General features: G+C 34.6%; 1 protein-coding gene across 24 annotated transcripts in view; it reads right to left on the reverse strand.

The window, feature by feature from the left end:
• The window catches only part of RIMS2 (regulating synaptic membrane exocytosis 2), a 598,980-nt gene that overhangs the window by 327,097 nt on the left and 259,222 nt on the right, over positions 1–12,661 (reverse strand). Inside the window, exons 5-6 of one of the 24 annotated variants that reach the window (XM_077748265.1) lie at positions 7,373–7,388; positions 6,315–6,340 (exon numbers count right to left, since the gene is read on the reverse strand). The exons of the other annotated variants lie outside the window; for them this stretch is intronic. Of the exons in view, the coding sequence (XP_077604391.1) occupies positions 6,315–6,340; positions 7,373–7,388 (42 nt within the window). The remainder of the gene's footprint in view (positions 1–6,314; positions 6,341–7,372; positions 7,389–12,661) is intronic. 24 annotated transcript variants of the gene reach the window in all.

The following is a 12,661-nucleotide window of genomic DNA, read 5'->3' on the forward strand; positions in this document are numbered from 1 at the left end:
TCTCTGCCCCTCCCCCACTCACCCTCTGTCTCTCCCTCCCTCTCTCTCTCTCTCAAAAATTAAACATTAAAAAAATTAAAAAGTAAAATACATAATCAAAACAGAGCACTCAAAATAAATACCATGGTATAAACCTACACAATATTCTGTATATGTGTGCCCATTATACATATTTCCTTTTATTTTTTTGTCATTTTTTAATACATATGACTAAAGAAATAAAATAATTTAGCGTGGTGGCAATATATCATCATAAAGAGATCTGGGTTTCTTAGTTCTGTTTTTGTTATTAATCAGTTATTTGAAACTATATGGCCATTTAACCTTTGAGAGTTTGTATTTTAGACTATATACATTAACTCATATATCATTTTAAAAAATATGTATTAGGTAAAAACTAAATGCCACATACTATATTAGAGATTAGGAATAAAGAAATGATAAGAAATAATCCTTGATTTTTGAGAAGGTGCATGATTCTAAAACTCTTCCATTTCTTAGGGACTATGATCTTATAATGCTGATACCAAAACTTCATCAAGTTAATATGCCTAAATGAAAGCTTTAGGGATAGCAAAAAATAATGATACTTCTGTCAAAATGTAATTAGCTGTGCCAATTTTCAACGTACTCACATCTCACTAACTGGCTACTTATATCTACTTACTATATTAAAAAAAAACTAACTGAGATGAATGAGAATTTCTCTAGGGAACTCTAAAGAATAAGCAATTAAATAAGTTCTTCTAAACTAACCATATAAACTCCATTAGATGCAGACTTTATGTTAAAATTCAAATACATTTGGGGGTGTTATTTTTTTCTGATCTAAGTTAATAAATAGATTTGCCTCTAAAAATATAGGTTATTCATAAACCAAATTTAATATCAAGTAATTGATACTGTTTCAAGAGTAAGATTCTAGTGATTTTCAGATTTATATGATACATAAGAAAATGATTGTTTCAACTTCACTTATTTTTAAAACTTTTTTATTTGAGTATAGTTGACACACAATGTTACATAAGTTTCAGGCATACAACATAGTGATTCAACTTCTCTATTTGTTATGCTGTGCTCACCACAAATGTAGCTACCATCTGTTACCATACAAGGCTATTACAATATCATTGACTACATTCCCTATGCTGTGCTTTTTATTCCTGTGACTTTTTCATTCTGTAACTAGAAGCCTGCATCTCCCACTCCCTTTCACCCACTTTGACCATCCCCTCATTGTTTGAATAAGTTCTAATTTCCCTAAAATCCAGTGTGGATTGAATAGGAAACTTTATACCTAGCTATAAGTATATAAATTTTGAAAGCAGTATTACCTCATTACCATAGACCAGTAAGATCAGGTCGTCACTTAGGGCTCACTTTTGTGCCTTTGTATCCTCCCAGGATATACTGCTACATTCTACTTACAATTACCTAATTAGCATTCTGTATTATCCATTAGACTTTAAATTTTGAACCAGGAAGGACTGTGTCTATTATACCTTTGTAGTTCCACTATGAATTCATTTGCTCAACAAATACTTATTCAGGGCTTAATGTGTGCCAGCTATGATTCCAGTTGCTGGAAATACAATAAAGAGACACATAAGGTTCCTGTCCTAAATAAGCTTTCTTTTTAGTAGGGGAGACAAACAATAAGCAAATAAATTAGGCAATAAATAAATAAAGGCAATTCCATACACTGGTAAGTACTACAAAAGAACACTGAAACAGGGTGAATTTATGAAACATACCTGAGGGGAGCTCCTTTTGGTAAGAAAGACCTTCCTGAAAGGGTACATCTGAACTAAGACCCGACTAATGTAGGTACACTGAGTGTAACCCATTTATATAAAATATACAACTTCCTGGAAATGTTTTGGGTGTTCTTACTAAGTTGTTACCACTTTGGTTGTTGATGTTTACTGAAAACTGTTTTACAAAATATAAAATCTACCAAATTCTTAAGTGTTGTTTTAATAAATCAAGGCGTTTCCAAGGAAGTTCATCCCTAGAACCTATCAAAAATCAGCCCAGCAAGCCTTTTCATATACCCCTCCTTTCAAAAGATTTCATGCTCTCAAACTGAGTAAATTCCAATTCCACATTATACTTGATCCCAGTTGGAAGTCAAATGAAAAATGGCCAGATTAAATCAAAATGAATGGATATTGGCTTTATAATATTATTTAAAAAATACTTACATGCCTTAAGATTGTTAATACAAATTAATCTCTAAAATGTGGGACTTTAGGCCATAAGAAAGTAATAAAAAATGAGAAAATGTTAACAGGGAAATTAAATATTTTGAAGGCGGTTCAACCTAACGATGGTCTTCCTCCTTACTATACTTCTTCCCTAGGTAATCTTATCCATTTCTATCCAGGAATGTAAATAATACTCTAAAATATTAAGGTTCATGAGGAACAGCAACTAGGTCTATGGAAGCTTGCACATAATAGAAGCTCGATAAACATCTGCTGAATTAAAGAACTGATGAATTCTCCCTTAGATCCTTAGATTATCTCCACTTTTCATGATATGCTCTTTTCTTCTATACTCAAACCCACCAATTTGCCAAAATAGTCTATTTCTTATCTTTTCCCTACTGCTGTCTTGGCAGTAATAACACTCTAAGTGAACGGAGGGAACTACTTTTCTTAGTAGTGTATGTTGTATGTTAATTTGGCTTTTGCTGGCCTTCAAAATCCAACAATTGTTTACAAAATAATTTCTTTGGAAAAATGTATTTTGAGTGTCAATCACTTTACAATTAAACATTTAAAACAAAACCTCTTTATAAGTTAGGGATTTCTAGTAATATCTTTTAACATCACACAGTTATTATAGGCTGGGGGCAGGGGGGAGAAAACGCATCATTCCCTGAGGAATGAACATAAATTTTTGAAAGTAAGTAGGGTATAAATAAAGTGAATATAGTGAGCCTTTACAATAGAAAAAACATATCCTATTTTATTGCTAAATAAGAATATGTATCATAGAATTCAGCTCTAAAAGAAAGCCTATTATTAATTAACACTTAGCAAGTCATCTAAGTGCTCTTTAAAAATCATACCTTAGAAAAATTGAATTCAACATTAAATCCAACAATCACATTGTTCTAGAGATTATGAAATTTGCCTGAAGCATGTGAATCATGCTGTAGATGCTGATTTGTACTGGATTTAAGTAAAAATAGAACAGTGCTCATGATTTCTGAAATTGGGATAACTATTGTCACTGTTACTTAACATGAAATTAAGTTTTTAAAAATACAGTTTAAGGTATAGTATCTTACAGCCTATTAAAGTTATGCTGGGAGCAAGGCAAGATTTTATTCTATGACTACTCTTACCAAACAGTGAAGAATCTGCTATCACTTAGTCCAAATATTAAAATATTCTATCAAATAATTTTACCAACTAGATCATGAATTACTTCATTTATACTCTCCTTTAAATGAAAACTGCTATGTTTTCTTAGACACTATATTTTTTTCAGGAACTGAAGAAAACCTATGAAAATTCAAGTACTGTATCACTCATCTCTGTCTTCCCTGTTGCCCTTTATAAGCAAGTCTTGGCATTCATTATTATCACGTGGAAAACATTTAATAGGTAAAAGAATATAATGATAAATTATACAATTCTCTAAACAATCATAAAGGATTTAACAGTATTTCATCCACAAGTTCTAATTCAGGAGAATGGAAACAATTCATCCAAGATGTCACATTTCACTTAATCCTTCAAAGACACTGAGAAATTAATAGGCAAGATCCAAAATTACGCTCTTCTTTAGAATGAAATGTATTTGTGGCATCATATGGTGCCTTGCTTTTTACTCCTATGCATCAATCAACCCCTATTTCCGATATAACAATATCAGTATATGTTTGTATTCACTTTATATTTGCCTCATATCTGTTCATCTTACCTCTTTACTGAAATCTAGGTTGTTACAATTATTTTCTCTTTCACCATATTGTAGAGTAGCATTTCTGTTCATTGCTTGTAATTTTTTGGTCATACGGACTATTCAATCTATTTCTAAATATTCTAGCCAACAATTCACACCTAATCCTCTAAAATAAATGTTACTATGATTAGAGCAAGAAACTCTAACAATTAGTCTCTTTAAAGCTCTGTGTCTAAAAATCAGATTGACTGATAGAAAAACTCCAAATAAAGATTCTTTCCCAAATAACATGATTTTCAATAATTTCTCAAAGCTAGTCTCAATCTACATACTGTATTACAATCCATGTTTTTACCATATTTACAACTTTAACCATGTACCACCTATAATACCTACTATATATACTACAAAAATAATCAAGTCTCTAAAAATATAATCTAGTATAAACTATTTGAAAACATTTATAAAGACAGTGAAAGCTTACATGGAAACCTAAGCTTTAATATTTATATATCTTGAACTCTTAAGACCTATACAGCTTTTAAGAATCATGATATTGAAGGTAAGAAATTTGAAGACTGCTAATTTCTGCAAATTCAAATTTTATGCTATTCAATTAAGTACTGCCTATAAGAAAATCTCCCACTCATAATCTTTATTAGTAGAGATCATTAAACCACTATCATTTATAAGTAAAATAACAGAAAGTAAAAGAACAGAAATGATATTTGAAGAATCAATAATCTGAAAAAGCCTCCATCTTTTTAAAAGCTTTATAAAGCATGGTTATTGCTAAATAAATTTAAATGATGCTTCATTAATTCAATTACACAATTCTAACCATATAGTTTAAACATAACATTGTAATCAAATTCTGAAATGTGAAGCCATTAAGACACATTAAATCAAGGATTGAACAGAAATACAGGATCCTGTAAAATATGAAATATATAGATTGTCTCCCTGGAATTTCTACAAAAAGCTTTTAACAAATCAAACAATTTATATTCATCAAAAAACACCCAAAAAGGACCCATCTTTTTTAACATATCACATTTCACACATTATTATAGTTTTACCTTTTGCTCAACCAATGCACATCTGTCCAGCATGAAGCATCATTGTCGACAAAAATACATCGACACTCTGCCAGGCAGTGCTTTCATTTAATCCTTCTCTATCTCTAGCAAAATCATAGGATCCATCCTTAATCAGATGACTTGAAAATCTCTACTTGCTTACAATCATTTTATTTCAAAACTAAATTACTAAAAATTTACACATAAAACAGCACTCATTCATGGATGGAGTCATCCATGGGCCTGTTAAGAAAAAGGTTACTCTTTAATGCCGTTACTATGTGGCTGTATATAGCTCCAGGTCAAGTAAGAATGTACCCAGTAAGGAGGATTACGGTACTTAGCTGATTAGTGCCTCACAATACTGAATACCAAAGCATCCTACATGCACGGCATTGTGGGGACTCTACTTAAAACGGACAGATTGAGAAATTTGTAAACCATGTTCTCCTACATGAATTACAGCATTGCTAAAATAACAGATATCATTGTGTTTGTTATTGATGTCCACTGTACTGCCGTCACTTATGAAAAGTACGGGGATGATAAAAGTTGTTGATGGTTTAACAAGCTTATTCTATCATTTCTTTACGATTATTCAATAAGTTTCTTAATCTTCACTAAAGAGAGAATGCTACCCCCAGAAGTATAATGGGAAAGGAAATAGCAGTTAGTAAATTTAATGAAAAATAATGGATTCCATGAACCAAGAAGTTCATCAGATACTGAGATTAAATCAAGTTTTGCTCACTTTATCACTTAACCTCTCAATGACTCTATTCGGTCACTCTAAATATAAAAATACAGTAAAGACAGTAACACCACAGACTCCTTTCTACCAGAAACCAATCACCAAGACGTTAATAACTTCTGAGAATTATATGTAAGTCATTCCACATAAACTCATATAAAACTGAGGAAGGGCCAGTGTTTGAAGAGTGGGGGGAAATGCAAAAGTACTGTGTGTTTTGGGGTCTCCTGAATTTTGAGTTTAAATGAGAGTCTAGGAAAATGTGGTCGCACCATTCAAACTATTTGTGCAGTATTCATCTACACAAGTCTCTCCTAGAATTAAGTCTAAATCTTGGAGAGATTGTGGAGGGGAGGCGGGGGCAGAGAAAGTAATTTTTACTCACTGAGGATTCCTACTAAAGATTAGTAGATTACTGGAACAAATGCAATAAAAATTCACAATCACTCATTTTCATAGGAATGTTAACCAATAACATAAGAATATTTTAATTCTTTGGGTAAGTACTTCCTATGCATTCAAATTTACGAGGACCCAATTTGGGATTTAAAAGGTTTTCATGAGACTGTTTTATAATTTTAGTATCCATTGACTTCTTCAGAAGTACAAAATAACAAAGATTCTATGAATCAGATACCAGTTTAAATAATTTTTATTTTATTGATGATAATATTTTCAACTCATGTTTGAAAGATGAAGATCATGTTTATTCAAATCTCTAGAAAACGGTGCAGAAATGACATTCTCCTCTAATTACCCATTGTGCCACTCCCCGCCTCCCACTATCCCTCCCAAAACCGCCATGTCAAACAAACAAACAAACAAAAAAACAAAAAGATTAGGAACGATTCTATATCAGAAGACAATTTCAACCGGTAGTGACTTTAGTCCTCTTCTTTAAGGTGCTCTTTCTGAGTTTATGACAGCCTTAGAAACAACATTATTCAATGAAAACAATTCAAGAAAGTACCATGAGCAAGATAGGAGAAACAGAAGAAGAAAAAAAGTATAAATACATGTAACTAACTACCCTCCATAAACATCAGTGGAAGTTCCCAGAAAGAGTCATTTTACTCCATTCTCCACTGAAACCTTCATATGATTTTTAACATCACAGTTCCTTCATTGAACTTCAATTATTGGTTTAATATACCTATTGCATTCTCTCCTCCTTTCTCTATTTGCTCCAAAAAAAAACACCTTACAGATTTTTGGTCAGGTCCTATAAGCAGTTATTCACAGAAGAAGATCTCTTCATATAAAAGGAGACAAACACATCTACAAATATATATCAAATAAAAAAATTGATGATGCTTATCTACAAGCCAAAGATGCATAAAATTAATTCTCATCTTAAGTGTTCATTTCCTTATTGAGAAAAAGGAGCATTGAGTGTTTTAAAATATGGGAAACATAATAAATGGGTTTAAGGAGAAAGAGCACACTCCATCTCAGCTAAAGGCAACTCTACCCTCTGGGTTGCTCCACCAATCCATGAGGAAATTCTATAGGACGTACCTTCAGAATATATCCTGAACCTAAAAACTTCTCACCATCTCACCACCTCCCCTAGTACAAGCCTGGTGAAGTCATCGCCATTTCTCATGTGAGTTACTGCAAAAACTTCCAAACTGGTCTTTCTGCTTCTACCCTGTACTCCTTCAGCTCGGTGCCAACACAGCAGCAAGAAAGCAGGTCAAATATGCTTGAAACCCATAACTCCCCATTTTGCTGACCAGGCCTATGGGATCTGGCGCCCTTCACTCTCTGGCCGCCTCCCCTACCGCTCCCCTGCTGGCTCACTCAGATCCAACCTCTGAGTCTTCCCTGCATTTCCTCACTTTAGGACCTTTGCTCTGGCAGCTCCCTCTGCTCGGAATGCTGCTCCTCCAGATACCAGCAGACATCTTCTAGACTTCTAGTCAGTACACACCTTCTTTCTTCATCCCTCATATCTCACTTTCTCAAGGAGGCTTATCCTGACCGCTCAATTTAATACTTCAACCTGTCTCCACCCCCTAAACCTGCTTTATTGTTTTTAGTCTTTTTCATAGCACTTATCTCCTTCTAATTATAATATATTTTTATCTGTTTCCTGTTATGTATATTTTGTAGGCAGGATCACTGTTTTGGTCACGTGATTCCCAAATACCTGGCACGTAGTAGATATGCAACAAATATTTATTGAAGAAACAAATAAAGGAACATAAGCAAGGTATTTTTTACACTATGACAAAAATAAATGTCATTTGCCCTCTTCAACCAGCCTATCTACAATAGAAACATAAAGGATTAGCTAAAACTTAGGCTATTTGTTTTCTTTTTTGTATTTTACCTTAAAAAGTAAACTCACAAACTACCCAAAATACCAATTCCAAGGGAACAAGTAAAAGATGTGCCTTCAATGCATGAGTTTTGAGAATAACAACCTCTTCATTCTCACAGCTACTGAATTTTTTTTCTGTCCAACTTTGTTGATTTGTAAGAGTGATTTGAGAATTTGAACGACTTTTTCAGAGGTGTGGAGAAAGCCACATTGCTGAGATAAGTAGGGAGAGGTGAGGAGTTAAATAGGCTGTTTCCTGATAGCAGAACAGAAACAATCTTTAAAATCAGAGCTACAGTTCTGTCAAGTAGCCTGCCACCAATCTACATGAGAATACAACTCAATAAGATTATTTTAGAGAGTGACAGGTACAAAGAAAGCTCTTGCTAAGCAGGATTTTTCTTGGAAGAGAATTGATGATGACCAGCTCAGGACAGTACTGTTTGGAGCCAACTACCATGACAAAATAAAAACAAAAACCAAAAGATCTGTTTCATTTAAATGTGGGGCATTTCATTAAAGCGGTATTTAAGGTCATAAAAGTTTTCCTACATAATTCTTGAATGTTCATATGCCAATAAATACATAACATGTAATGTATCTTCACACAAAGCTAAAGGAACAGGCACAAATTATTTCTACTCGCTCTTCACCTTCAGATCTGACCATTAGACCAATAAAAGAACCCAATCTATCTTCCAGTTAACAGAATGTTCTTCCTCAAACGGAAAATAGCACCTAACATCTGCCCGCCAGCATGATCTGTTGGTGTCCCTTAGTCATCTATGCCAATATTGCATTGCTTCAAATTATGCATCAATCAGCCTCACTGTTTACATATGCAGTGTATTCTCTGGAAGATAGATACTCTTGATTCCTTCATTCTTAAAGACCAGTAAAACACTATAACACTAAAACACTATACTAACCTTTAGTAGACTATCTTCAAAAGTGGCTGAAAGTAATACACATTATATCTCGGGGTACCACTCTTCCCTCCATTCCCAATCAGAGAAAGTCTGTTCCATATATCTACACTATGGAAGTCTTAAAACACAATGGAAATTTTAAGGAAGGTGCACTGAAGAGTGAAAGAAGACAGCTTTCCACCCCATACAGCATTACATAAAACATCCTCCTTTTAATAATTCTTTAATTCTCCCTTCCATAAAGCTCTCTTAGCCTCTTACCATCTGGTCTCCCACACTCCTCTACAAATTTCCTCTGCCAGCGTTGTGCTGCAGCTAGCCACCCCCACCCCCTAAAAAGTAGAATGCTGACTGGAGTTCAACCCCAAAAAACATGAGACACAATGTAATGAGACCCACTGGTGGGGCTGAGCTTTGTGAAAGAAGGCTGGTTAATTTTAACAAGGGCATTTGTAGGGTTTCATAATATTTAAAATATGATATTCTCTTTTAAACACCACATTGAAAGGGGATATGATTTAAGAGGCATGTCTGAAACCATGATAATGATGAGTCCTCAGATCAGACACTGGAGTTGGGATTTTCTTTGCAACATGGACACATTGTTAAATGTAAATGCCTCCAGATAAATGATGCATTTTACCACTTGTATGGAAAAGTTTCTTTAGCAAATTTTAAAGTAATGGTTAGAAAATAACACTGCACAGTAAAATTATTTCTTTACCTTTTAATTTGTGCCTAATCTCTAAAAATATATTAGGTAAAAAGCAAACAATTGGTGAACTTTTCGGTTACATAAAGTCTTATAAAAGAAGAAAATAGGAAATGTACTCTGGAAACAACTAATGAATATCTGTTGCTGGCCCACTGTCACTCTTTCTCTTCTTTCTTGGGAGGGAAGGAATGTCTCCTCCATTCTCAGCTTTGTGGTTTGGACTGAATTGATCTCACTTGCCCAGGGGTGCGCCATGATTAGCAGAGCATTGTCCCTGCAATGTACCATCCCTATTCTTGACTAGCATGATGACCTACGCTGGTCCAATCACAATGACTTAAAAACATGTGTCTGACAGTGCCGAGACACAGATTCCTGTTTATGATTGAGGATTCATGGAACTCTCCAAGCTACTCCAAGAGTTGGGGGGAGTCCTCCCAAAATGAAGTCAATTTAGTGACACCTAGTGACAAAAATGAGAAGAAAGAAATGAGGTCCTGAGTCATGTTAAATGAGATTCAGGATCAATCCCACAGTAACATTTATCTCTGGAGTTTTTAATCAGGTAAACTAATTAATCCCCTTTACTTTTTTAAGCCAGACTCAGTTGAATTTTCTATAACTTGCAACTGAAATCTTCTTGCCTGACATAGAATCTCAATATGTACTCTAAAGTCTATATGTTACTTGCTTATTAGCTGTCACTATGCTAATGAACTCTGTTCCTAAGAAAAATGGTTTTTCTTTTGTGAAAAGTAAGCACACTGGGACCACTATGTATACTGTAGTCACATGATTTCTTTAAAGTGCTTCCTGATTTTTTTTAAGTTTTTATCTAAATTCCAATTTGTTAACATATAGTGTAATATTAGTTTCATGTGTACAATATAGTGATTCAACACTTAACATGTAATACCCAGTATTCATCACAAGTACACTCCATAATCTCAATCACCTATTTAACCCATCTTCTCACCCACCTCCCCACTGGGAACCATCAGTTTGTTCTCTATAGCTAAGAGTCTGTTTCTTGATTTGCCTCTCTCTCTCTCAGTCTCTCTCTCTCTCTCTTTTTGCTTGTTTGTTTTGTTTCTTAAATTCACCATATAAGTGAAGTCATATGGTATTTGTCTTTCCCTGAATGACTTATTTTGCTTAGCATAATATTCTCTAACTCCATCCATGTTGTTTCAAATGGCAACATTCTTTTTTATGGCTGAGTAATATTCCATTGTGTGTGTGTGTGTGTGCGCGCGCGCACGCACACACATTATATATATACATCCATACACCACATTTTCTATATCCATTCACCAATCGATGGACATTTGGTTTGTTTCCATAATTTGGCTCAGCTATTGTAGTTATTGCTGCTATAAACATCAGAGTGCATGTATCTCTTTGAATTAGTATTTTTGTATTCTCTGGATAAATACCTAGTAGTGCAATTACTGGGTGATAGGGTAGTTCTACTTTTAATTTTTTGAGAAACCAACGTACTGTTTTCCAGAGTGACTGCACCAGTTTGTATTCCCACCAACACCGCTTATTTTACACTAAAAATAGTCATTTAATGAGACCAAAATCTCTTCTGAGATCAAAAGCCACAAGATTGAATGTTTAATATTAAATTTCATATGATAATTATGACATTAGACTTATTCTATTTAAGGCTAGAAAGTGATCAAAATAAGTCACACTCGACATGTCTCAAAGCAACAGCAACAAGCTGCTTTTTTTAAGTAATTCATATCAAACCATCCCCCACCCAATGTCTAAGCAATTTAAGAAATACATATAAGAGGTAGACAGAGCATGAATTATTACTTCTATTACTGGTAAAGCTGAATTTGGAGAATTGGCCTAGATCCATGTAAAAGAAGGTTTCCTATAGGGCGCCGGGTAGCTCAGTCCCAAAGTGTCCAATTTTGGCTCAAGTCATGATCTTATCGTTCATGGGTTCAAGCCCCGTGTTGGTCTCTGTGCTGACAGCTCAGAGCCTGGAGCTTGCTTCCAATTCTGTAACTCCCTCTCTGTCTGCCCCTACCACGCTCATACTTTGTTTTTCTCTGTCTCAAAAATAAACATTAAATACAATTTTTAAAGCAGGTTCCCTAATACTAAGTCTCAGAATCATACAAAAACACCTATCCAAGCACAGACAACACTGGTTTATAGCTTATCCCTGCAAAACTTAAGTCAGTAATAGTAGAGTATGCTTGCTATCTATAAGCAGCTTGTTTCCATGAGAAAGAGAAAAAGGAAGTGCTACTTATGCTGACTTCCTTATCCCCAAGAGCAGAGTGGAACAGAGTTGAAGGAAGCCGGGAATATTATTATTCTAGTGCAGCTCTCCCCACTTGGAAGGAAACATAGGAGTGAGGAAGCAGGATATCTTATCTATCATTGAGTCTAGAATTGTGTGAAGTTAAAGCAATTCTACTGAATACAGGACTTCATGATTCAGGGGTCAAAATACACTTTGCTTAAACTGTAAATTGAGAAGACAGCAGGAAGAAATTATGCCTTCCTAGACTTCATAGGGTGAGCCAGGACCGAAGGCAAAACAGACTGTGGCAGACACAGCTGGTTGCCTACTGAATAAATCTAAATCTCTTTTCTTTAGTACAAAATATTTATTTGTCAGACTCTTTTGTGGCTGGAGGTGGTCATGTGATGTAGTTCAGGTCAACAACATTCAGACAGAAGTTGACTAGATGCAGCTCCTACAAAGCTATTTATTCCAAATGAAAAGAGATGGAGCCAGCTAGCATATACTTTTTATACTTTGTCCTTCCTCCTTTTTGAATGGAATGTGGTCCTATTCCTGTAACTCAACAGACCTCTTTTAACTAAGAGTTTGAGAGCTACATCCTGGGGGCAGCAGGGCAGGAAACAAAACAAGAAAAAGCATAGGTGATCTCCTTGAGCAGTGGTACCATC

The sequence above is a fragment of the Crocuta crocuta genome, unplaced genomic scaffold (assembly GCF_008692635.1).
Source record: "Crocuta crocuta isolate KB4526 unplaced genomic scaffold, BGI_CrCroc_1.0 scaffold39, whole genome shotgun sequence".
NCBI classification, from domain to species: Eukaryota; Metazoa; Chordata; class Mammalia; order Carnivora; family Hyaenidae; genus Crocuta; species Crocuta crocuta.